At 32.3% G+C, this 24215-nt stretch overlaps 3 protein-coding genes across 7 annotated transcripts in view; 1 reads left to right on the top strand and 2 right to left on the bottom strand.

Annotated features, from left to right (window-relative positions):
• Positions 1-612: 612 nt before the first annotated feature.
• Positions 613-4433, bottom strand: LOC125066852. Of its 2 annotated transcripts, none has more exons than XM_047675144.1 (5): positions 4344-4433; positions 3093-3152; positions 2186-2260; positions 985-1218; positions 613-816 (listed from the first exon to the last, which is right to left on the bottom strand). In XM_047675144.1, exons 1-5 carry the CDS (start codon positions 4380-4382, stop codon positions 664-666), a joined length of 561 nt encoding a protein of 186 aa, XP_047531100.1. In that variant the 5' UTR covers positions 4383-4433; the 3' UTR covers positions 613-663. The 2 variants fall into 2 exon arrangements, with proteins under 2 accessions (XP_047531100.1, XP_047531099.1); XM_047675143.1 differs by having other exon boundaries at positions 4329-4397.
• A 922-nt stretch (positions 4434-5355) lies between these two features.
• Positions 5356-7639, bottom strand: LOC125066801 (transmembrane protein 183). The gene is made up of 3 exons (XM_047675080.1): positions 7397-7639; positions 6547-7232; positions 5356-5700 (listed from the first exon to the last, which is right to left on the bottom strand). Exons 1-3 carry the CDS (start codon positions 7434-7436, stop codon positions 5392-5394), a joined length of 1035 nt encoding a protein of 344 aa, XP_047531036.1. The 5' UTR covers positions 7437-7639; the 3' UTR covers positions 5356-5391.
• A 1404-nt stretch (positions 7640-9043) lies between these two features.
• LOC125067111 (liprin-alpha-1) overlaps positions 9044-24215 on the top strand; it is a 144018-nt gene continuing 128846 nt past the window's right edge. For all 4 annotated transcript variants that reach the window (XM_047675498.1, XM_047675499.1, XM_047675495.1 and 1 more), the window contains exon 1: positions 9044-9564. In XM_047675498.1, coding sequence (XP_047531454.1) covers positions 9316-9564 — 249 coding nt within the window. In that variant the 5' untranslated portion in view covers positions 9044-9315. The remainder of the gene's footprint in view (positions 9565-24215) is intronic.

Here is a 24215-nt window from a genome sequence, read left to right as displayed (position 1 = left end):
TCTTGATTATTTGTATCGTATTCGTTTCTTTAAAAAACGTTACCATGTTAACGTCTTGCTACAGACACCACAGACCACGAGGGCATGAGATGCAAACACGGGTCGGACCATTAAAAAGTTACTGGGATTGAGTTTGGGATTCGGATTTCCTGTCCTATCGGAGTTATCAAATTATGTGATTTTAATCTGGGAACATCAGAATCTGAATGTTGTGATTGCAAATGGATGTCGAAAAGTTTGCTTTAAATTATTCCACTTCTTACGACTTTTTTATTGACTCTGAGTTTGTCTGCGTTGAGTAGTGTTATTGTATTAGTCTTCGTGGGATTCTGGATTAGGTTTCCCCTGATCTGGTCATTTCTATTATGAATCGCCATTTTGAGGTTATAGGGCCTTCTTCACGAGCCTCCCTAACGCGTCTTCGCTGTTGTCGACGTAAAATACGAAGTTTTTCGTATGACGCAATATTGCAACTACTGCGTGGAATACGCTGTCGTGCAGTTGTAGCCATCTTGTGGCACATTTGATGACAATTCCTCTAAATTCTTAAGTCGATTAAATTTTGTTATATGTTTTAATGGCTAGGTTTGTTAATTTAAAAAAAAATTGTAATGCGTAACAGAACTAATAACTTTATTCATTGAATATAGTTTATTTTTTAAATCAAGGTGATCTCGGCAGACTCATGCAAGCGTTACATGAACCGGTAGGTATCAACGGAGCGAAGCAATCAGACGGGCAGACGGGACAGGCAGCCGCGAACTGACGAGACCGCTTGCAAAACGTTGATGAGGACCACTGAGACGGCTGTGCGTTCTGGGGAAAGATGATACGTTTAGTACTTATTAGTCGCTGAGGCGGCGTAAGGTGTTGGCGACGTAGATAATAACTTAATTGTATAATAATTAATAACTTAATTGACACTGACGAGTGGAAGTATTTAATTATCTTAAAATGCATCGGATAATAACAAAATATTGATACCTTAATGAAACTTGCAAAACTGCACGTCATAGCGTCATAGGCTGGGCAGTTTAGGTGAATCCCCTGCGCTGGCAAGTCAGCGGTTAGACACGTCGTCTTCGTGCTCTGCACCGCTGGCTCCCATTCGGGGTGATCCCTCGCCAGCTGGTCGAAGTGGGCTGATAATTTCTCCTTGTCGATCTTATCACCGTTCATCCAACCGGACTTGGTGAACACGCATGTCATTCTTTCGCACTGAAATTAAGATATTACTATCACTAATGCGTATGCATACAGTCAGTTTCCCGTTTAATAATGAGAACTAAGTACAAATACTTAATGGACAAAACGGAAGGGAAAAAATACGACTAGAATACTGTTCACTATTCAATGCAGTAACTTTCGGTCTAAATCCAAATAATATTGACTGTTCAGAACTTTTATCAAGATTCTACTTAAACGTTCCTCACATAAATTACCGTAATACGAGTAACTTCTTTTATACCTGATTATATAGAACGCAATTAGGAAAAATCCATCATGTCAAGATTACCATTGTTATACCTACATCATCTTTACAAAAAAAAATAGCAATCAAGAAAATAAAAGATTTAGACACATGTCACGATAGCCCTCAGTTCAATCGAAAAATAAATAATTTTATTCGTACACATTTCTAATTTTATGGTATATTTTATTGGTTTTATTAATTATATAATATTTATATTCTTAATACATATGGTGCAATGTGGTAGCGCACGGTGAGACTTTCTGCAAATTGCAGAACATATTTTGTCAAGATAATTTTAAAATGTAATTTTTTTTAAATGTTTTTTTGTATGTGCTGTTAGTTTTCCTACTGAAAATAAAATAAAATATTGGGTGCATGGATAAACACGTTGCGGCACCGTGCATAGGTTTATAAACATTAAAAGGCACGGAAAAGAACTAATAAGTTACTTGGTGGCAGGGCTTTGTGCAGCCGTCCGTAGATATACATGGGTACCCCCCATGCATCACAGACTCTACCGCTAAATGCACTGCTTAATATTGTTGTTTCGGGATCTTAGGCCCCAAAGTTGGTGACGCAGTGCCATTATACGTTGTTTAGTATTTCAAACAGTACCAAATAAGTTTATGGGCAGTGGTGAATATTTCCCCTCGGGCAGTCCATCTGCCAGACAACCCAGCCAATGTCGATTCTTAATTATTTGATGCTCACCTCAGATAAATCCTTACTACACTGATTGACTACTTCCATCTTTACAACTTTTGGCGCGCCCAGGCAAGAATACACCTAAAAAAATTGGCAATTAAACATACTTTGTAACATAATAATAAAAAATTATAACTCTTCGATCCGGTATGACTTTAGTGTTAGTCTTTTTTCGCTGCATTGTTTACAGACCAATTTCCATATTTGGAATTTCAAAATTGACAAACATTCCCTACATCATATCTATAACAATCCAATCTTTTTAAGAGACGTAATTATAAAACACTCATCATTTTTTTACTCGTCAATAGATGCCTGAACCTATTTCCTTATTTCTAACATCAAAAATAATCTCCTATACAAACTTCTGCTTTTGGACATGAATTGTAAAAACTCCCTAAAGAAGTTCCTATACCAAAATGATTAATTTTTACAGACCTACCCTTCTAGACTGTGCGTTGTATGTCAGGCAGTCATTTTAAAAATGTATTAAATAGATTCAACCAGACTTAGAACGAGCACTATTGAGTCGTGATTTTATCAGATCTATTTACCACTTGGTCGGAATGTAAATTCTACCGAAAAGGATCGACAAGGAACTCATAAGCTAGTTGCTCATTTTCAACAATTAAATTTAGGTAGGATTTTCGTACAGGATTGTATGAAAATCAAGGAACACTAACTCTAAGGTCGCTTATTATGTATGTAGGTATATGAATTGTACTTACTTAGATATATGATATAACATGCGTCATTTTTCAGTAGGTATCTTTTTTTTTAGTTTTGTGTACTATTTTAAACCTTTATCTACAATTTCACGATAAATACCTAACTTTAAAATCCATATTTATATTTAAAACTTTAGTAAATATATACCAGGGATAAAACAGATAAAGATAAAAAACTAACTTACTTCCGTAGGTAAGTGTCCACATACCACCGGCGGACTGACTGCAAGATTGCTTTGGGAGGTCTGAAATTCATGCAATTTTTTTAAATAATAGCACGAATATTTGCACTGCTTTGAAAGGCTTGGAATATATTAATCTACGCTAATCAATGGACGATTTTGAATGAAGTGTAATTTTTCATCCGACACATACAAATTTCTCACGATGTTTTACTCCACCGCCGAGTACGAAATTAGCACATTAACACCAATTAGCACATAAAAAATCCTTATATTATATATGTAATTTCATATGTTTTATAATTAAAAAAAAAAAAACAATTTAAAAATATGCGAGCAATGCGTATTGACAGATTGATGTGTATTGTGATCGAGTCGTAGTCAAGTAATGGAAAATTCTTGTTTATCTTAAAAGCGCTTTCCGTATTTTTTATGAGCACTTATTTCCTAACAAGACGATTGTCTGTTGGGATTTGCCATCAGCAGCACCTTAGGACGCCGAAATTTGCCCAATTTTTAATTGATAAAGTTTTTGTGTGTAGGCTTACCTATGTCCGGAAAGCTCCGGTTAAACAAACAAAAACTATCAAGATCACGCAACCATTACTACAAAAATGTCAAAGGTGACTTTAAAGGTGACAATACATAAAAATAATTACCCTCTTAGATGACTTCTGACTTTATATAAAAAGCCTATACCCTTAATTTCGTATAACTAACTATTTACACCTCCTGTCCAATCATGTCTTAATGTGCGCTTTCATTTATAAATAACTATGTAAAATGATATGTTTAGACCCATCGATTTATGCAAGGCTTTTTGTAAGGAGGTCAGTTTAAAACATAAAAAGCATATACATGTTAAAAAAGATAGTGTTAGAGACTAGCCCTAGCCTCCAATACGGTGCTACGTCATAGGATATAATAATTAATTATATCATTAATATCACATTATTATTATTACATATTATAAATATATACAATTATTATTGTAATTGATTGATCGATAATTTGTACAACTTTAGTTAATATTATTTTACATGGAATAACATTTAATACTGGCATGTAACACTATTTCTTATTTTAAAAGTGATTGAGCTGTCATAAGGAAAACAATTGGATGATTGTGATCATTGTATAAATATAGAGAGAGATTGGAACATCATTGTACAATATAATTTTATTTCGCCATTCCGAACTACTGAAATTACATTAGATATATATCATAAATAATCTTACCAATACATTACTCACCGCTATAGTCGCAAAAACAACAACAAGAAACCGAAACATTATTAGAACTCTACGCGACTGCTCAACATCAAATTTATCAACGTAATGAATGTAATAATTTGTTCACAAATGTTCATACTCAATTAAAATAATCATATTTGAGACAAAGATTAAAGGTCAATGATAAAATTGAACGTAACGACAATCGTCAGATAAGTATCAAAATCTTGCTTCGTAAAGGATATTTTCTTGTGGCGAGTCTGGATATGAGCAAACTAAATGTGGGAGACAAATAATAATTATGTTCCAAAAACTTTGCAAGACATTAACTTGTTCAAATAATTTCAATATTTAAAAATAAAAATGAACTATAATCAGCTATATATAATGTACCATGGAAGTAAGGTTTTGGTAACTTTGGACAACAGGACAGTGGGTCTAACCGTAATAGCCCCACAGGCCATGTCATCATGATTTCAACTATTAATCTGTTTATAAAATAATTAAAATATTATATAATTTAAACTGCTTACGACCTTAAGTAGCCAGGATATGTAGTCGATTTTTTAACCTGATGGTAAGTCGTCACCACCACCACCACCAGTCACCATTGACATTGTTAAAAATATGAACCATAACTTAGATTACATCACCAATGCACCACTAACCTTGGGAAATGTTATGTCCCTTGTGTCAGTCTTTACACCAGATATCTTATCCTTAAAACCTGAATATAACAATACTAAGTAGTACTTTTTTACGGTAGAATATCTGATGAGTTCATGGAACCAGACAAGTACAAAACCTAACTCAAGTTAGCTCGATAATCATAGTCAAAAATTAAAAACTTTTTACAGTAATAATTGCCGATTTATCTTTAATGATTGCCACTCTCAATTGGAATAATTTAATTTCTGAACATTTAAAAATTAACGCCATCTAATGACAAGTAGCGTAACTTAAACCATAATTAAATTATAACAAGTATATTAATAAGTACACTGCATTTTAACAACTGAATGAAACCAAAGAAGAACAAAAATAGTTTATATTTATATCACATTTGCACTCATAGGTCTCCATTACACAATGTAAAGAAATCCTTTTTCAATACTGGTAATGATTCTTCATCCATCGTTGGCAACCTGTTCTCAAAGTTTGGGTATTTCGGATGCCACCAATCATATACCAATATGCTTACAACCGTGTCAATGACAACTGAACATTCTGGAATCACATTCCTGGATATGTTGTAGTGACCAGTATTGAAGCCTAGGAGTAATTTGTGGTGTCTGAATCCTTGTGACAACACCACACTCACTGATGATAGAGTCATACCCATTAGTGGTGGTACTTCATAAAAGTTTTGACAGGTCACCTTGAAAAAAGAAAATTCAATGTTAAACAAAGAATTATTTTTTTATGTTTAGTTTTTAGTTAAATAAAAATATTTATTTATTTAATATTTTGCATAATAGTATTGGTGGACATGGACTGGTCACATGGCAAGATTGAATGATGGAAGGTGGACATAATTTTTCACTAATTGGTCTGGTCCAAGTGGTAAGAGAGTCAGAGGACATCCAAAGAATGATGGTTAGATGAAATTTAAAAAAAAAAATCTGGAGTAGACTGAACAAAGAAAGATAAGGAAAACCAGGAAACTGCTCTATACCGGGGACCTATATCCGCATAGGATTTAACAGAATAACTCTAAATAAATGTATTCTTATTTCTTTAATTTTCTATGTATTTTAAGGTAATAAGGCTTTATGCTTATTATTATATTAGTAATGATAAGTTTTATCATGTAAAATATTATATATTCTTTTGAAATTGTTTTTCCATAATCTATATTAATAGATGGCAATTTTATTTTTTTATTATTCATTTTACAAAAAAAAGTTGGTTGACAAATGGGCCACATGGTGCTGAGTGGTCACTGATGCCTATGAGCATTAAACATAAAGCAGAAAATACAATGTGTTCAGGATGATTCTAGTATGTATATATCCACAATTGAGGGGGAATGGAGGTATTGAGTACCTGATTTCCTATTCTGTATTCCTGACAATATCTATGAAAAATTTAATTTTGGTCAGCTTAGTAGTAAATACATTAACGCAAAATCTCATTTTGATTAGCTTACTAAGCTAAAGTATTTTTTTTCTAAAGAGTAAACAAACTAACTATAATATATTAATTGGGTTTTATTTAAATGTACCTGCATAACTTGGGAATCCACTTCCGGATTTGCATCAATGCGTCCAAGTTCCTCAATAAAATCCATCGTTGTAATTCTTTTTTCAAGATTTGATTTTTTCAGTTTAAAATAAATAAACCAGTATGATTGCCCTTTGCAATACCAAACATTGACACAGCGTCTCTTAACCAGCTGGTGCGGTCGACTCTCCTGAGTTGCTTGCTGCAATATTTTCCTGACAAACACATCATAGGTGTGATGTAGTGCACGTATAACTCTCTGCCTCAAGCCATACAACTTATAACTATTCTCTATACGTAATTTCTCAGGGAGTTTTGGGTGATTCTGGCAGTATCTCCTATATAACGCCCGCCAAAATGATTCTCTCTTAGTTATAGCATATGTTGCCCTATTGATTCTAGCAAAATTACCAACTTCCTCTGGCTTAATGTAAGGAGATATAAGGTACCAAACTATCTCCGGGTATACAATGCCAGTTTGATCACTAATGTTTTCACACTTGGAATGATTTCTTTTCTTCTTGTATACAAAATTCTTAGTTCCATCAGCATTTACTTCCTCAATTACATCTAAATCATCATCTTCAAGATCCTCCCATGTTTTCTCAGGGACATCCTCAGATACAAATGACTTCTTAACTCTGCCAACAGGTTTTAGTGCATTAGCACAGTCATTTAAGGTAAAGTCTGGAAAATAATACATAGACAAATGAATACAATAGAGGTTAACAAGTATTTGAACTACATAAAATTGGTAAAATTATATATATTGTGTATTGATGCATGCAATTGTATACTAGGACTAAAATAAATTAATCTTTCGGAAAACAAAAATATTGAATGATTCTTACCTGCATTGTTCGTCTTTTTTTTACCTTTTTTCTTCGGCATCTAACAACTTTGCTGATAACAAACAAAACAAGACGTTGTTCAAGGACCCGCATTCAAGTTAGAAACTCTTTTTACCACTTGTTCATACTTAATATTAGAATTCGTTTTGAGTTTTTATTACTACTATAAACAATAATTATCTTTATATTATTTTACCCACGTTATGTACAAAAATTTTGGGAATGGGAAACGCTTATTGACAATTGACATTCAACATTGAGTAAAGTGAAAAAGAGAACGCAATATGACTACGGTCAGTTAGCTGAGACAAAAGATATTAGATAAGTTGACTGTTGTAGTATGAGACTTACAGATTAAATAGATATCCTTGTATTTTGTGCAATAACATAGATAATGCATAGGTTCTTTGTACATTATTAATAATAATTTTCATACGTTCCATAGAAAATAGCTATGAAGGTTTATTTCTATATTTGTTCAATTACTAAGACACACATTTTATTACTTTATTGAAATTATACTAATATATAAATTGTAACATAATTGCCTACTACGATTTTTCGAAATAAAATACCTATCACTTATAGAGACATATTACTACTCATAGTATTTGTAGGAAACAAAAAAAAAATATACTTATTTGTTACATTTTAGAAAAAAAAGATGCCTAAGAATTTCATTCATAATTATTACTAATGACCTCTAGCGTAGCTTCGTAGAAATAGTGTCAAAGATTTTATAGTAATTACCAGACCTGGTATATTAGTGAATAGTCAAATTAATATTGTACAATGTTAAAACTATGATGTTTTATAGCACTATGTTTGATCCACACTCTATAGTTTATTTTATTAAATCCAAGTGGATACACTTTACATATACAAAAGAGTAGGAAAGAGTAAGCAAAGTCTCAAAGCAAGGTTTGTTATAGTAATTATAACGATAACATTTAACCATAAATTTTTAATACAAGTTCATAGAAATAAAAATATTAAATCATATCATATAATCACGTAAATTAGGCTATAAGCGACACTTCTTATTTCCAGTTAGATATATTTTTTATTTTAAATAAAACTATTTTATACAATTTAATGCTATTAAAATTTTAATTATAAGAATAGCCTTTTAATTCCATTTAAAATTTCTTTCAACATAATTGTGATCTTATTCATAAGGTTTATTTTAAAAATATATATGATGTAAACTTAAGCAATATTTTAGGAAAATAATATTGTGTTTAATAACTGTAATTCTTAAAAATAATTATTATTCATATTTTATGAAATGTTCCATTATTTTTTGGATTGATCATTGCAATTATTTAAAATATTTCATATTTCTTTTTAAAATAATCAAATTCGTTCGTTACGTCGTTATTAATGATATAAATTTAAATTGAATTTTAATCAAATTGTTTTACTAACGATCAATATTGACGTTTTTAATACAATAATGATGAATGGTTATTAAATTTCCAGAATTATTTATTGTTATTATAAGGTAATATTTCAATTAAAATCGAATATTTTAGTAATTAAATTACAACTTTAATGTTTTCAAGGAACGATTTTTGTGGTACGTCTGTTTTTACGATACACTAATATGCTATAATCTTTGACAGTAAGACTGACGTTCCATTCCAAGATGGCAGACATGCCGCTTGTACCGTGATAGTATGGAATCGTAGGAGTATAAGTTTTAGGTGTGTCTTTCTAAATATCGAACTATAATGTCTCCCGAAATTTTGACTAAAATCTTTTACGAATATTTCGACAATGTGAAGCAACGTTCTCGCGTTTTGTGCGCTAGATTTAGGTAACGTTTGTGCCGAAACATATGTAAGACGGTGATCGAAATCATTGTGTTTTTCGGTGTATCGTGTACGATAAGTATTCTAGTTTGATGTTAAATTAAAATGTGGAATATGATGTGCGACGTGATGCCCACGATATCTGAAGACAGTATTAGCCAAAGGAGTTCGCAGTTCTCAGGCGAGGACGCAAATTTTGAGCAGCTCATGGTGTCTATGTTGGATGAACGAGATAAATTAGTCGAAAGCCTGCGAGAGACGCAGGAGCGTCTCGGGGACACGGAACTGCGGCTTAAGGATGTGGAGAAAGAGCGGGACTCGCTGCATCGGCAAATCGCAGCCAACTTACCTCAGGTCAGTGACATTTACTTGTCTATTTAAAATCTTATTATAGCAGAGTCAATTCGATAGTTACAAGTTATATCATTAGGGCTTATAAATGTTGACTAAAACTTAATAATGACAATATGATAGAAATCTTAATAATGACTTATGATAACATTTATCAATGTAAATTTACAGATTATGTTACTATAAATGTGCACAAGTATCTGTTATCAAGTGTCAAGGTGAGCTTATTGCATTGAAAAGTATGTACAAAATAAAATAATATATCCTCCACACCAGACTACATCAAGCAATAAATACTGTGAACTGTGGCTGAATACAATGCTACATGAGGTGTCACAATATTTGAAACCAGTACTTAATACAAGTAAACTTCAAGAACAATAAGAAAATAAACATAAATTATATTTTATTATATAAAACAAACCTTGGAAAAAATGTTTTTAATATTAAAAGTAAAGTGGTGTTTAAAATTATTATTATTATTCAAAATCATATTTTTCAATCATAGAACTAATTAACTAGATATCAGCAATACTTTTTTTAAAGCTAAAGTCTTATATTATTCAGCTTTTATTATTGAAGAAATGAATTAGCTGAAAAAAAGGTATGATTATAATACAGATGATTTAGGAAATGTTTTGATTATATAATACTAATAATGAGGAAGTGTTGCCTGTTCTAATTATAAATGATGATACAGATTAGTAGATTTAGATCAAGTGGTTGATCTACCGATAAATACATGTGTCAAATACAGTTTATCTTTAAAAAACAGCTAATTATAATTTTTTTTCAGTTTAAAGACATCTTTCCTGCCATTTGTGTATATATTTTTTGAGCAATTGTTTTCGCCAATTTCTATATATATTTTTGAAATGCAGTTTTTTCTGCTTTTTAAGTCTGTTGAATAATTTGTTTTAAACTGTATATTAATATACCATAATATGATATTTATTGACACATAACTTGATTAAAATAAATTCAAGTCTCATTATTAGGGGTATAAAATTATACACAGAAATGATTCAATAAAAATGTTTTTTTAATTTCATTTGGGCTGCACACAATTTCTAAGTAAACTGGTATGATGGAGTTAAAAATATTGCCATAATTTTCAATGACACACATGCTAGAGCTAGCTGTAACTAATTCCATTAAGTTTAAGTTGGTTAGAGTTTGTAATCTTTGGATTAAGTTAGTCAGTCATAACATTAATGTTTATCCATTACACAAAATCTGGCTCGCTTACCATTTTGTACCATGTTATAATTGTACATTCATGAACATCAATGTACATTCATTTCTACCATCGAAATAGCAGTATCGGTTGTTATCAATATCATTTATTTTAACATAGTTTTACCTGCAACTTTACTCATCCTTAGATGTAGCAAATACTTCTTGTTATTACAAAAATTACATTTGAACAAATACTATTTTTAATTATTGAGTGAAAAAACACTTCTTCAAATAACATTATATGTAAAATTATTGTAGTTAATTCAGAAATAGGACAAATTCTATACAATAAGTTACAGTGTATTAAAGTTCTCGTATAAAGTGCATAATTTTTGCATACCTTTTTTACTAATAGTAGTGTTATGTCACATACACACCTAAAAACATAATATGCCAAAAATATCTATTATCTGTGCCCATTACTGCGTAAAAGGAGGACAAGAAGAGAGTTTAAGTTTAAACCAACATTATTATCATGGCTATGACATCATATTTAAACATCGCATTACAAGGTTCTGTCTAAACTCATTAGGAAGTGAATTTCATTATATATTCTTTTGTCAAACTGCAATTGAATATCCAAACATAATGTAATTCTGTTTTGAAAGTATAGGAGTATACTTTTTATTGTTTTTGTATTAGTTTTCAATAATGGAACTTTGTATTTTTAGTTTAAAACAAAAGAGTAACTATTTATTTTATTGGTAGTACTTTTCAATAGGATCACATGATACATAAGATTTTAAAAATTCTTATTTCTATAGAGAATATTTCACATTGTTAGGCCTTTTGTGCTTATCTTATCGAACACCACCCATGTATCTAATATTCTAAAAAGCAATAGTAATTGTTGTTGTAGTTTTGAAGGGTGAATGAGCCAGTTTAGCGATAGGCACAATTAATGTAACATCTTATTTCCCAAGTTAAAATTTCTTGTTTGTTGTGGTTTAAATTTCTGATGGCACCTTTGTACGGATACAGTTTGGTGACAGATATGTCATAGTCAATAAACAAGTGTAAATTTATTAAATATTATCTCATTGGGGCACAAGATTCTATCGTCACCAGCACCAAATGTTGGGGCATAATAACAGCTCAATCATTTGTGAGAAATTGGGTTACAATTCAGTTATAAGATTTGACACTTGATTACTATTGTGTGGAGTTATACAGATGTTGGTAATAATATTATTTGATATATGATGATTGACTATATTTGAAACTGTTTTACATGCAATGCAGTAACACCTGAACTTGTAATCCCCTAATAATTATTAGTTAATCATCAGCCTTGCACATTTTAACTAATTAGTATTATAATAAAACAATATTTCTAACTACAAATAATTTACATTATTTTGAAGAGGGTATAAATGAGCAGAAAACCATAATTTATCACTTTTATGTCTTTTTATTCAACAAAAACCCTGCTATGGTCGTCTATTGCACGAATTGGAAAGGGTATGGGAATGTCGCCCCTGTCCCTCTCGTCCCCTGCGTTGTTAGCTGATGCGTACGGCAGCTACTTCATTCTGGCTGCCGTCTGAAACAGGACACGCTAGGACCCCACCTCATCGCGTCCAAAATGCATAAGACTAGGTCAAGGGTGCTGTGAACTCGCTGCTCAGTCATTGGAACTGTTTTGTTGTTTTTATAATAACTCAAGAGATTTTATTGTATTATCTTTATAGTCATACTACATAGTGAACTGTTTATTTATTGTTATGTATGTTTAGGTTTATATAGATACACCACCCACCGTAATCTCGATTGTCGAATCTCTTACTCAAAGGGTGTCTGGAAAAAATCGCGTACGATTTCTTCCAGACACCCTTCGAGTATGAGATTCGTTTTTTATTTTTTTACCATGTGTGTAATTTATATATGAATTAAACTTGTCTGTTAACAATTTAAAGAGTCTAGTGGCACCGTAGTCATATAGTTATGTTAATTGTTTTTATGTCTGTATAATCCAGAAAATGGTAAATTCACATATTTTGAAGTTATTTGCAATTTGACAAATTGTTTGATGGTCGTGGTCACGTCAAGGCGTAGTTCAAAAGCTATCATTAGCATTGGGCTTACTGATCAGAAGGCTACGAATAACGGATAGTATGGTAAATATTTGAACCGAAAAAAATACTTATTATAAAAAAAAATAAACGTCAATTAGACAGTTCTAGAATCCGTAAGTATAACGAATCGTTTTTTTTAATACAGAAAATCAAGCTTTAGGGGCGTGGCGTGATCTTATTTAATGAACTGAACTGAATCGGTCTATTAGTTCCTGAGAATTCGCATTCAAAAATCAAATTCTCCACCTTTATAACGTTAGTTTAGTTGTAATAAAGAATAAATTCGTTTCTAACTGTTTGTTTTGCTCCCATTTCTCGTGTACTTAAGTCTACTTGGCTTAAGAGAACAACGTGTTCAAATACAGTGAAATTTGAAATTTTCAAACACGATCTGATGTGTCATTACTCCGATCTGCAGAAATCCTGTGACGAAAAAAAAAAAATAGAAGTCAAGGCGGGATAGAGAAAAAAAAATTTTTATTGATTTTTTTTTAATGAACATCAATTCATAAAATAATTAAAGACATGGAGTTTCGTTAGTAAATATTATTTTGTTGCGTGTGCAGTAATCACACATGGAGAGGCAACAAAGTTTATTGCATATCCATAACGCACGTACAAGGGAGTAGAGAGCAGTGGCTGACAGCATAAGAAAGTACCATGTAGTTTTATGTCACGAGACGTACAGTATACGAGAGCATCGTGTAGTTTGTCGTCACGGCATACGAGTCGGTTTTAGCTCCAGGACGCAACAAAGATATTTTCCATCAAAACAAGCCAATAATGTTAATAGATTCATCCAAAAGAAAAATTATCAAGGTTCAATTTTGGGAGACAATTTACACAAAATGATTAAAGTAATATAATACCATATAAATATAATAGAAACGAAAATTAAATAAGCGAATTAATAAAAAAAATGTGTTTACTTGAATTAATTAATATAATTTAATTAGTTCCTTTTATGAATGTTTAATAATTAATTTTAAACTTGAAACAATGCATAAATTTATCAGATTAGATTATGTATTTAAACCATGATAAAGAGTATGGTTTTACTCATTTCTGAAATATGTAATAAGATGATTACTTATTAATTTATATCACAGGCAATACAAGCCAAGTATTTATGTTTTTTTTTAGAAATATAAAAAATACTTTTTTTTTTTAAAATAACTACCAAATATAGAAACAAACGAACTAAATACTGGAATTGTATAACGTATTCATGCGATTTGCGAATAGATTAATATGTCTTTATTCACAATATAACAATCCCAGATAACTATAGCGGTTGCTTTGGATAAATAAACTGTAGCCCATTTAAACTAAAGAAGGAATGAAGAAAAACGAACCTTAGATATATGTACGTATTCTATGCGGCTATCAGCTCAGCTATAATAAAATTATGCGCTACTAACAGTGCTTGATTAATATATCTCTATTTACAATACAACGCTGTTCCACCTTACTTATATCCACTTTAATTTTCCATTCAAACTTCCGATAACAGTGTCGTCGGCATTTAAAACGCCATTTTTTCGAAAATCAAAATATACCTACTTTATTCAAGTAGGCTTTTACAAGCACTTTTGAATCGTCATTTAACAAACTATATTAAGTGAAGCTACCACCGGTTCGGAATGTAGATTCTACCGAGAAGAACCGGCAAGCAACTCAGTAGTTACTCTTTTTCAACATCTAAAAATATAGTCATGTTAGTTAAATACACATATGTATGTTTTGTCTCCGTCCTGGAAGTCAACAAGCATTAACTCAGCGCTTTTTTATCATCAATATAATCTTGTATCGAATAATATGCCTTTTTTACCGATGTATTATTTACAAATGACTTGAACCTATGAAACGGCAAAGTTAAAAATGTCTGCGGAATTTTACTATAGAACGAATAGAAACGATATTATGGAAAATCTATAATAATTATTATACATTATGAATATTATTGATTTTTTAAGCACAAATGTTGTTTATTAGGCATTTATTATCTTGTGGTTGTAATAGACTATACAATATATAAGACCTCGCATTATAACACGATCATCGATGATCTTAGCAAGACTATTGGAAAAAAACGAATATTAAATAGTCATCAGAGAATGTTAGTTCGATATCAGAGCGACGCGTTCCAAAAAATGTGTTTATAAAAAAAAACATTGAGTGACCATTGGGCTATTTTTTTTAAATTACAAGATAATTTACTTAGATTATAAAAATATTAACATAAAGTTCGTAATGGCTGATTTCAAGCAAGCGTATAAACTTTATTCAATGAATATATTTTATATGTGTAACTATATCGGTTGATAAGATATGTGCAAACCCGTCTGGGCAGGTACCACCCATTCATCAGATACCTTTAAACAACAGTACACAGTATTGCTGTGTTCTGGTTTGAAGGGTGAGTGAGCCAGTGTAACTACCGGCACAAGGACATACCATCTTGGTTCCCAATGTTGGTGGCGCATTGGCGATGTAAGGAATGGTTAATATTGCTTACAGCACCATTGTCTATGGGCGGTGGTGACCACTTACCTTCAAGTAGCCCATATGCTCGTCCACCTACCAATACAATAAAAAAAAATGCTTCCAGCGTCGAGTAATTGCATCCACTTTTAAATAAAAATCTATGTATTCAAAATGAAACATATTTAGTTTAGTTGTAAAGGAAAACACCCTGAGAAATCCTGCATCTGTTGGAGGAACTTCCGAGACGTTCGTAGTCTCGCCGTGGATTAAATTACGGATACCTCTAACAGGAACTGCATATAAAATATACTCGCGATTCGCATTTAAGAGTTTTTTTTTTAAATTATATTCCATTTAAAAATTATAAATATTGTAATTATAATATTTGTATTGTATTGTAGTTAAAATGAAAACGTGATCGTGTCAAAGTTGGATTCTCTATATATAATGTATAAAATAACAGACAAAATGAAAATAATCCACAACATACATATGTACATACATACATTATCATCCTGTAAATTTCTCACTGCTGGGCTAAGGCCTCCTCTCCCTTTGAGGAGAAGGTTTGGAGCATAATCCACCTGCTCCAATGCGGGTTGGTGGAAACACATATGACAGAATTTCTTTGAAATTAGACACATGCTGGTTTCTTCACGATGTTTTCCTTCACCGCCGAGCACGAGATGAATTATGCACACATGAAGCTCATGAAAATTCAGCTATTCTCTATACCTCTGGGCCATCTCCGCTCAAATCCACAACGCTTGATAATAATTTTATTAAATGACAATGGCAAAATTGTTACTAAAAAACTGAGTGAATAAAAAATAGGCTTGAATAATTGTATATAAAACATTATACAAAGGAAGAGAAAGAGAGGGGCCATAACGCTTTATCCTTACGTGACGATATCTGCCAGTTCACTCTAAGCCGCATAGAAGAAATTCGTTCCAAGAACCAAATTGCGTAATTAAATAGGATATAGTTTATAATAAGATACGATTGTTTTAGAGTGATAGGTTTACAGAGATTTGTATTGGAGAAGGTCCTACGTAAGAGTGGATACAAATTTTTACTCAAGTATTAAATAATTAAATAAACACTTTCACTGTGAAAGCTATTCTACCGCTAAACATCGATACCAAATATATGTGTGTGTGTCTGTGTAAGTAATTACAGCCACAAAGATAATGTAAATAACTAAGATAACATGGCTGGCGGTGTATTGACGGTTTATTTAATCGTTCTTATTCGTAATTAAGTCGATAGACGAAGTAAGAGCTGGTGGAATTAGTGACTTTTTTTCACTTCGCTACACTTTAAAATATTATCGGATTGCATTAGTATGAGTGAGTGACGTTCGTGCGTACAAGATATCTCGATGTGCGTGAGAACTAAGAGTAAAGACAGCAAAAAAATACAAATCAGATTATATTTTTTAAGTTTATTGCATTAAAAATTAATTATTTTAACGCGGAGGAGAGAGCCTTCATGAGTGAATAGACCTATGTGTCTGTGACACATCGCATGTCAAAGCGTAAAAGAAATGACGTAACGTTAAAGGCGATTATCCAGCCAATAAATAGAAGGAGCGGAAATATGCTAGCTATTCCTAACATCTGATTATAAATATTTTATACGTATGTGTGTGAAATAGCAGATAATTAGGTGAAAGCGATATTTGAATATTATATTGTAAAAAATTCCTCCTGACTTTCGATCAGGATAACTAATTTTAAAGACTGTTGTCTGTACTGGACATTTTACAAAGAGTTTTGCGTGCGCAAACACGGATAAACTCTTTACCCTCAATAGCATTAAGTATACGCTGGGGGCGCTGGGGCAGAAATCCGGTAAAATCGATGAGTGATCACGTACAGAACTAACAGCTTGTGTTCTTCGAAGCATGGGTTAGTAAAACTGCTAATTTTGGACTACTTCTGAGAATTACACATTAGTGAACCCAACACCATGTATATTGACACGATCTGTAATTTCGAGAATTTAGGTCATAGGAATCTGTAGTCTTATAATGATTTCCGTTTAACTGACTGCTTTCCGAATACTTAAACAAGTATTTGAGCTGGTTGATGGAATGCGGTAATATATGTAAGTAGAAGTTTTCATTAGAAATATACTCTGCATTATATTGTTTTAAAAACGGAATGCTTATTCCTTGTCCATTGCGTTCCTCGCTTTCTTTTTCAATAGAATACATGATACATTGCTTTGTTACTTAGTTATATGGCAAATGATGAGAACGCGTTGCTTACTGTCACAGGGAATAGGTTATGATGCTACTTAAGGATTCATTATACGTGTAGCCAATGCCGACGTTGATAACGTGCTAAATTGACGCTCATTTAAAGCCATTGTTATCTTTTTTTTCGCCTTGAATGTAACGCTTTCTATAGAACTGTATAATAAACACTCATTGGTATTTTCCGGAATAAAAAAATACTTCGATGGCATTCCAATTTAATTAGATGCTTTTAACCATAACAATTAATTATAAAATATACTTATCAGGTTTTCTTTGTAGAATTTTGATGGAATTGGCTTTGAGTCGGTCGTCATTATTATTTGTACTCAAAATATTACAAAAATAAATTACAAACAGTTTTTTTTGTATAATACAAATTCGCTTAAGTAAAATTGGAGAACATAACGATATTTACGAAATTGTAAATACTCTATATGTGCATTTGCAGCTCTAAGGTTAGCTACGTCAGCACTCCATGTTTTTGTTCCTAAAATATGAGAATTTCGATGGTAATAAAGATTTAAGTAAAAATACTTGAGCCATATAATGTCGTGACTACAACCCGAGATGTCTAACGTACACTTCAACATACAACAAAACAATTGAAACATTCAAACTATCTGTCATTGGCTATTTATGAAGCATGAGGGATTTGTGTTTCCGGTGAGCGCTCAGCTTTATCGCTCCGCTAGCTTACCGTACATCAAAACGGTTCTCGGCTCGTTTATGCGGTAAAAAAGTCTAAACATTAGTTTGACAATATCGAAACACATTCTATTGGCTTCTCGCCAGTTCTCTACATCGTGTGAAATGTTCATCGCCTCGAGAAGATTTGTCGACGGTCACGACTCCGCCGAACGGGAACTTAGTCACGTAAATAAGACGAAATTAAAACGTATAAGTCTCTTTTAGTCAGAAAAAATTGACGTATGGGTAGCAATAAATTATGACTTGGTAGGTAATGTTTTTGTTTACTTTGTGTGATTAGATTTGAAAATTCTTTGAATAATGTTAAAACAACTATCAACTGGACAGGAGGTCTAGAACTCTCTATACTAGTGTTCTGTTAAGCCATAATTTTTTCAGACTTTCAAGGTCTACTGCTGGCATTCAGTTTGCTGGTTGTGTGTGCTCTCCTTCCAACGGTTCTAGCTGCCTTCTTTATACATTACCCACATGCTATGCATCCCATATGTTATGTATTATATAATATGTTATCTGTACATAAGTTGTGGGGGCGGCGTGTCCTAGATACAGAACCAGTAACCAGAATTTCTAATATTCATTACATGCCATAGATATCACATCACATCAGATTGCATCGTTATTGTGGTTTGCCGATCGATTATATTTGATGTGTCTATACCTCCTATTCATTATGAAACACACGGACCGCACATTAAATAAATTCAGTATATTTAAGAGTTATTGGATACCTTTAGTTAAAACAAATTAGTCAAATTGTGTCCAAGAAAAATATGATATAAATGCTCGTGAAAGCCTACCCGAAGAATGTATATTTTGTTTTTGATATCAGTGTCCAATTAAGGAAATTTACGAAGTAGCGGAATGTGATCTTATTTGTCTCATTAGAAAGAAATTATCTCAATATAAATCAGTCGAAACGTTGGCTTTCTACCTGTTAGAGAGTTATGCACTAATTATATTGCAATATTTAGAGATCATTTAGACAATTATTCGATGTCACCAAATATGAAAATAGATGTTAATGAGCCTCATACAAAACAGCGGTAATGTACTGGTATTGTCCCAAAAGCTGTTCCATGTAAGCAATGACGCGCGATTTTTTAACCTTAAAGTCCACTTACAAATGCTAATAATATAAAAATATTTAATCGTCACTCGGTTGCGATTTATTCGGGGTCAGATTTGTTATTTGGCAGACTTTTTGCCGGCAGTTTGCCCACAGCCGACTACTGAGGAATTATTTTGCTGGTTAGAATACAAGTTGCTTGATACCGGTTGCTGATGTTGAAATATGTGATTGACATAAAAAGAATCCTTAGTCTCCTCTTGTAATATCCACCATTTTGGGTTGGACGCGGTGTTTCTTCTACTATGCTTACATTCAAATCACAACAATTGAATATAATATAACATTTCTAACATTATATATAAACCAAAGAAAATAAGGAGCCAAGTGAACAATAAAAATATTTTTACCTACCTAGGTTTGTTTTGTTTTGACCTAAAATAATATATAAGTGATTCCATAATGGAACATGAAGGGAAATCCCATAATAATTGTCCTACTATTACAACATGCAAAAACACTATTTAAATATTTCAAAGTTGGAATGTGATATAATATAATGAATTAAAAAATTGAAAAAAATATATATATCTATGGTTAATGATGTAATATTTCTATAATAACTAAACTAAAATAATTCAAACGCGGATTGTTACAAAGAAAAAACCGAAATATAATCATTTTAAATTTTAATCGTATCTACTAAAATCTCGTTCATGTCTTCGAGGTCGTCATTTCCTTGTTCAATAAATGGGTACGTAATACGCATGTTCCGATATAAACAGCTGTAACCGGGTTTTTTATTGCTGGCAGGAAGGCGAATAGACCACGTGATCATGTTTGCCCATAGACGAAACGAAACGTTTGAAAGAAATATATATTGGAAAAATACAATAAGTGTAGTCGATAATCAAAATAGGGATTAGAATGTTAAATTTATGACCGTAAAAGTGTGTAATAATATCGATAAATATGAAGTTATCTGTGAGATACTTCTTTACTCGGTGGTAGGGCTTTGTGTAAACCCGTCTGGGTAGGTGCCACCCACTCATCAGATATTCTGCCGCCAAGCAGCAATACTTGGTATTGTTGTGTTCCGGTTGGAAGGGTGAGTGAGCCAGGATAACAACAGGTACAAGGGACATCACATCTTAGTTCCCAAGGTTGGTGGCGCATTGGCGAAGTAAGGGATGGTTGAAGGGGCGATGGTGACCACTCAACATCAGGTGGCCGATTTGCTGGTCCGCCTACATATTACATAAAATAAAGAGATTTTAGTATAAATTCGAATAAACTCGAACACTCCAGGAAGGGTGTAAGTGATGGAAGTTGAATATTTAAGTGTATCTTTACTTTTCCTGTTAAAGCAATTTTTTGTCTCTGTTTCAACATAATCTCGTGTTTTTATTCCATTTAGTGCCTTTGTTCTGAGCTTAGTTTTATATATCTTCCAATAAAAAAGATGTCTATTGACTTTAAAGTATTATTAAAAATAATTATTACGAAATAATCATTACAAAAGCTAGCGTGTTGAATCAATAATTGTTTGTAATCATAAATTGATTAATTCATATTCAAAGAACGTAACGTAAATAATATTGTGCAAAGAGACAGTGAAGACGAACTTAAACTAATATCATCTCAACTATGAATAAGTAAATAAATCTTGTTTGGGAGTTACGCTCATCTGTTAAGGTTTAGAGTTGAGTTACGCAGGGCTGCCAACCCTCAAGCTATAACCCGGTCTTCGGATTTGAAGTGCGCATCTCAAGACTCCCTATTATCAAGTATAGCCTCCATAACAGAACGACTGAAGGGCTGTGCTAGTCGCTAGTTCTATACTTGGTCGATGGATGAGGATTTGTTTTAAACTATTGGCGTATTTAATCTGTGATGTAAGATTTTTGCTTAATTGACGAGGAATATTGGAATGTAAGTAATTCCATTCCATTCCATTTCCACAACTTATTATGGCAGTCTTATTTAAAAAAAAAGTTTCCAATTATTTTTTTATATTAGAAATAAAAAAGTGACGTGTGGTAGTATGTTCCAATATAAATATAATACAGTAGATAATGCCGTATGCCAATGGTATAATGTAACTGCCATGACGTAATAACTACGAGGTATTATTTATTGCAGAAGAGGGCTATTCGTGCAATTTATAACCTGGTCCCAAAAGGTTCGTTAAGAGGTAAATTTAAAGAAATTAAAATAATGACTGTCGCTTCTCAATTTGTTTTTGATAATGTTATGTATGTACGCAAAAACATAAATGATTTTCCCAGAAATTGTGACGTACATTCTATTAACACTAGGAACAAGAATAAACTTGTTACTCCAAGTACCCGATTACACAGGGTTAGTAACTCTTTTCTGGGGCAATGTATACGTTTTTACAACAGGATCCCAGAAAACGTTAAAAATTATTCAATTATAAAATTCAAAAGAGTCGTTAAAGAGCGTTTGTGTGCTAAAGGATATTACAACACTAATGACTTTTTAGTTGACTGCACACCTTGGGAATGAAATGATCGCCTCCAGGCTGTTTCAAACAACTAATATATACTTATCATTGTACCTACATGGAAAATGGTTAAAAAAAAATGAAAAAAAATATATCCCGCTGAGTTTCTTTCGCCGGTTCTTCTCAGGTCCGAGGTGCTAAATTCCGAACCGGTGGTAGATTTTTGACAATCAATAAGCAAGTGCAAACACTTCTATATTGAATAAAGATTTTTGACTTTTGACTATTCACCAGATATAAATAGTTAATGTGGCATTACAGTATTTATAACTAATTGAGGATAAATATATAAGCCCGAAAACGTCCCACAGCTGCTTCTCTTCCGAGGTGAAGAAGGCTTAGAGCTAATTCATTATTAATTTAAAATTATCACTAGACATAATTGGATAAATCTTCACAATGACGTTATTGTTTTTGGGCGCCATTTTGTTCCGCCATCTTGCATTTGTAAAATAAGTGCCATTTTAATTTTTTAAGGTAAAACTGAAAATCGAAAAAAAGTGACTGGACAATAATGGTAGCCCTGAGTAACATCCATTTTATTCGTCCCAGTTAGCAATACGCGTGAAGCAATAGTCAATAACGATTACGTTCGTGAGAAGACACGCTTGGCCGGGGACGCACCCGCTGCTAGCATGTTGCCGACGCGACGGTGATAAACCAATAGATTATTTGCAATTAAACGTTAGTTGCTTGTGACATTTATATATTTTTTACATCTGGACGACAGATGGGATTAAACCGATACTCTGAGTTTGAAAAATTGATGAAACATTAATCTCAATAGACAACTTCAACTCCGGTATACTTTTTTGTGTTTTGTCTTTCATTTCATTAGGCAATTTATTTTACAGTGTGCTCCCTCAAACATAATACTCTTGGGACATAATTAATGAGTTCTTCAATAATAAACTAGCAACTTATTTTTGTCTGAATTCAGTTCAAAAGTATTATTGTGATAAGTGTACAGGTAACGTAAAACTAGCCACTATCACTGTTGGCTATGAATGTTGGTACTGTGAGAACTATAAAACACTTGAAACTCGAAGACAAGGGTATGCAATACCCTACATCATACCATACATCTTACCTTCTGATCTGCAAGTACAACACCAATGGTACCTTCCAAATACTACCAAATACTGCAATACTACTACTACCAAATCATAGACAATTCTATTTTCATTAAGAAAACGATTTGTTTCTTAAACAAAGTACCTGGACATAAGTTGCTAGATATTTTGCTTTTTATTAATTTTATTATTTAAAACCTCTAAAGTGGTTTTGCTGATGTAATATTTTCAGCGTGCGTTTTGGACAGTTGGTTTAATTTTTTTGAATAATAAATAATTTAAATGAATTAAATAAATTATATAAATAATAAATGAATAAATCAAATGAATTAATTTAAATGATTACCTTTCTGGAATCGGTTCTCGTATAAAAGCTATAAACGAGACTATTAGTTAATAAAACACGGAGTACATTTTTATTAGTGTAAATATGGCCTTACAGTTCCATTGTTTTTGTAGATGTTAATCTCAAAATATTAGGTTCGAACGTAAACATATCGTTACGTCATAGCGTTTTAAGAACAATATTTGTTCAGATTATCTGTCTCGTTGATCTAGTTTGAGAAGTCATTATACAATTCTGGGGTTTTAGAAGATTACACTTCCTCACTTCAGAGTGTACGTAAAACCTTTGGTCCCGCGCCTAATCTTTCTACGGTCTTGCCCGATGGCCATTCCAACTGATTATGAAAGTACGCCTGTGTTAACGTACATAATTGGCTTTGTAGTATAACCTGTACTATTGGCTAATCTCCGATCAGAAACTGAAATTGGCAAGGACATAAATCATCATCATTGACTTGTAATCATCGTCAGGCCGTGTCAATCAACTACTGGGCATATTCTCTTCGATGGCACGCCACTGAGCTTGACCAATGTTATCGCTACGACCTAGCTACAAGCACTAAGATTTAAATAAGTATTATTTTTTTAATCAGCTGGATATATTTGATTTACCATGTATTGTTAGTTTATTATTTAAATAAACATTTTGAAGTCTGAAATTTAACTTTTAAAAATGCTCTTGCGTCAAGGATTTACTTGACTGACCCATATCACGTTTTGCTTTAAAAATGTCGGATGAAAACGCTTTAATATTTTTCAGTCAATTTTGTAAATTATAAGGTTAAGAGTATAATGACATATTTTTCTTTTCAACGCGTCGTTTCATACGGGTTTCGTTCAGTAATTAGTGCGCAACGTTCGTTTGTAA

The sequence above is a fragment of the Vanessa atalanta genome, chromosome 10 (assembly GCF_905147765.1).
Source record: "Vanessa atalanta chromosome 10, ilVanAtal1.2, whole genome shotgun sequence".
NCBI lineage: Eukaryota > Metazoa > Arthropoda > Insecta > Lepidoptera > Nymphalidae > Vanessa > Vanessa atalanta.
Note: the sequence above shows the minus strand (reverse complement) of the source record. Positions and strands in the feature narration are given on the sequence as shown.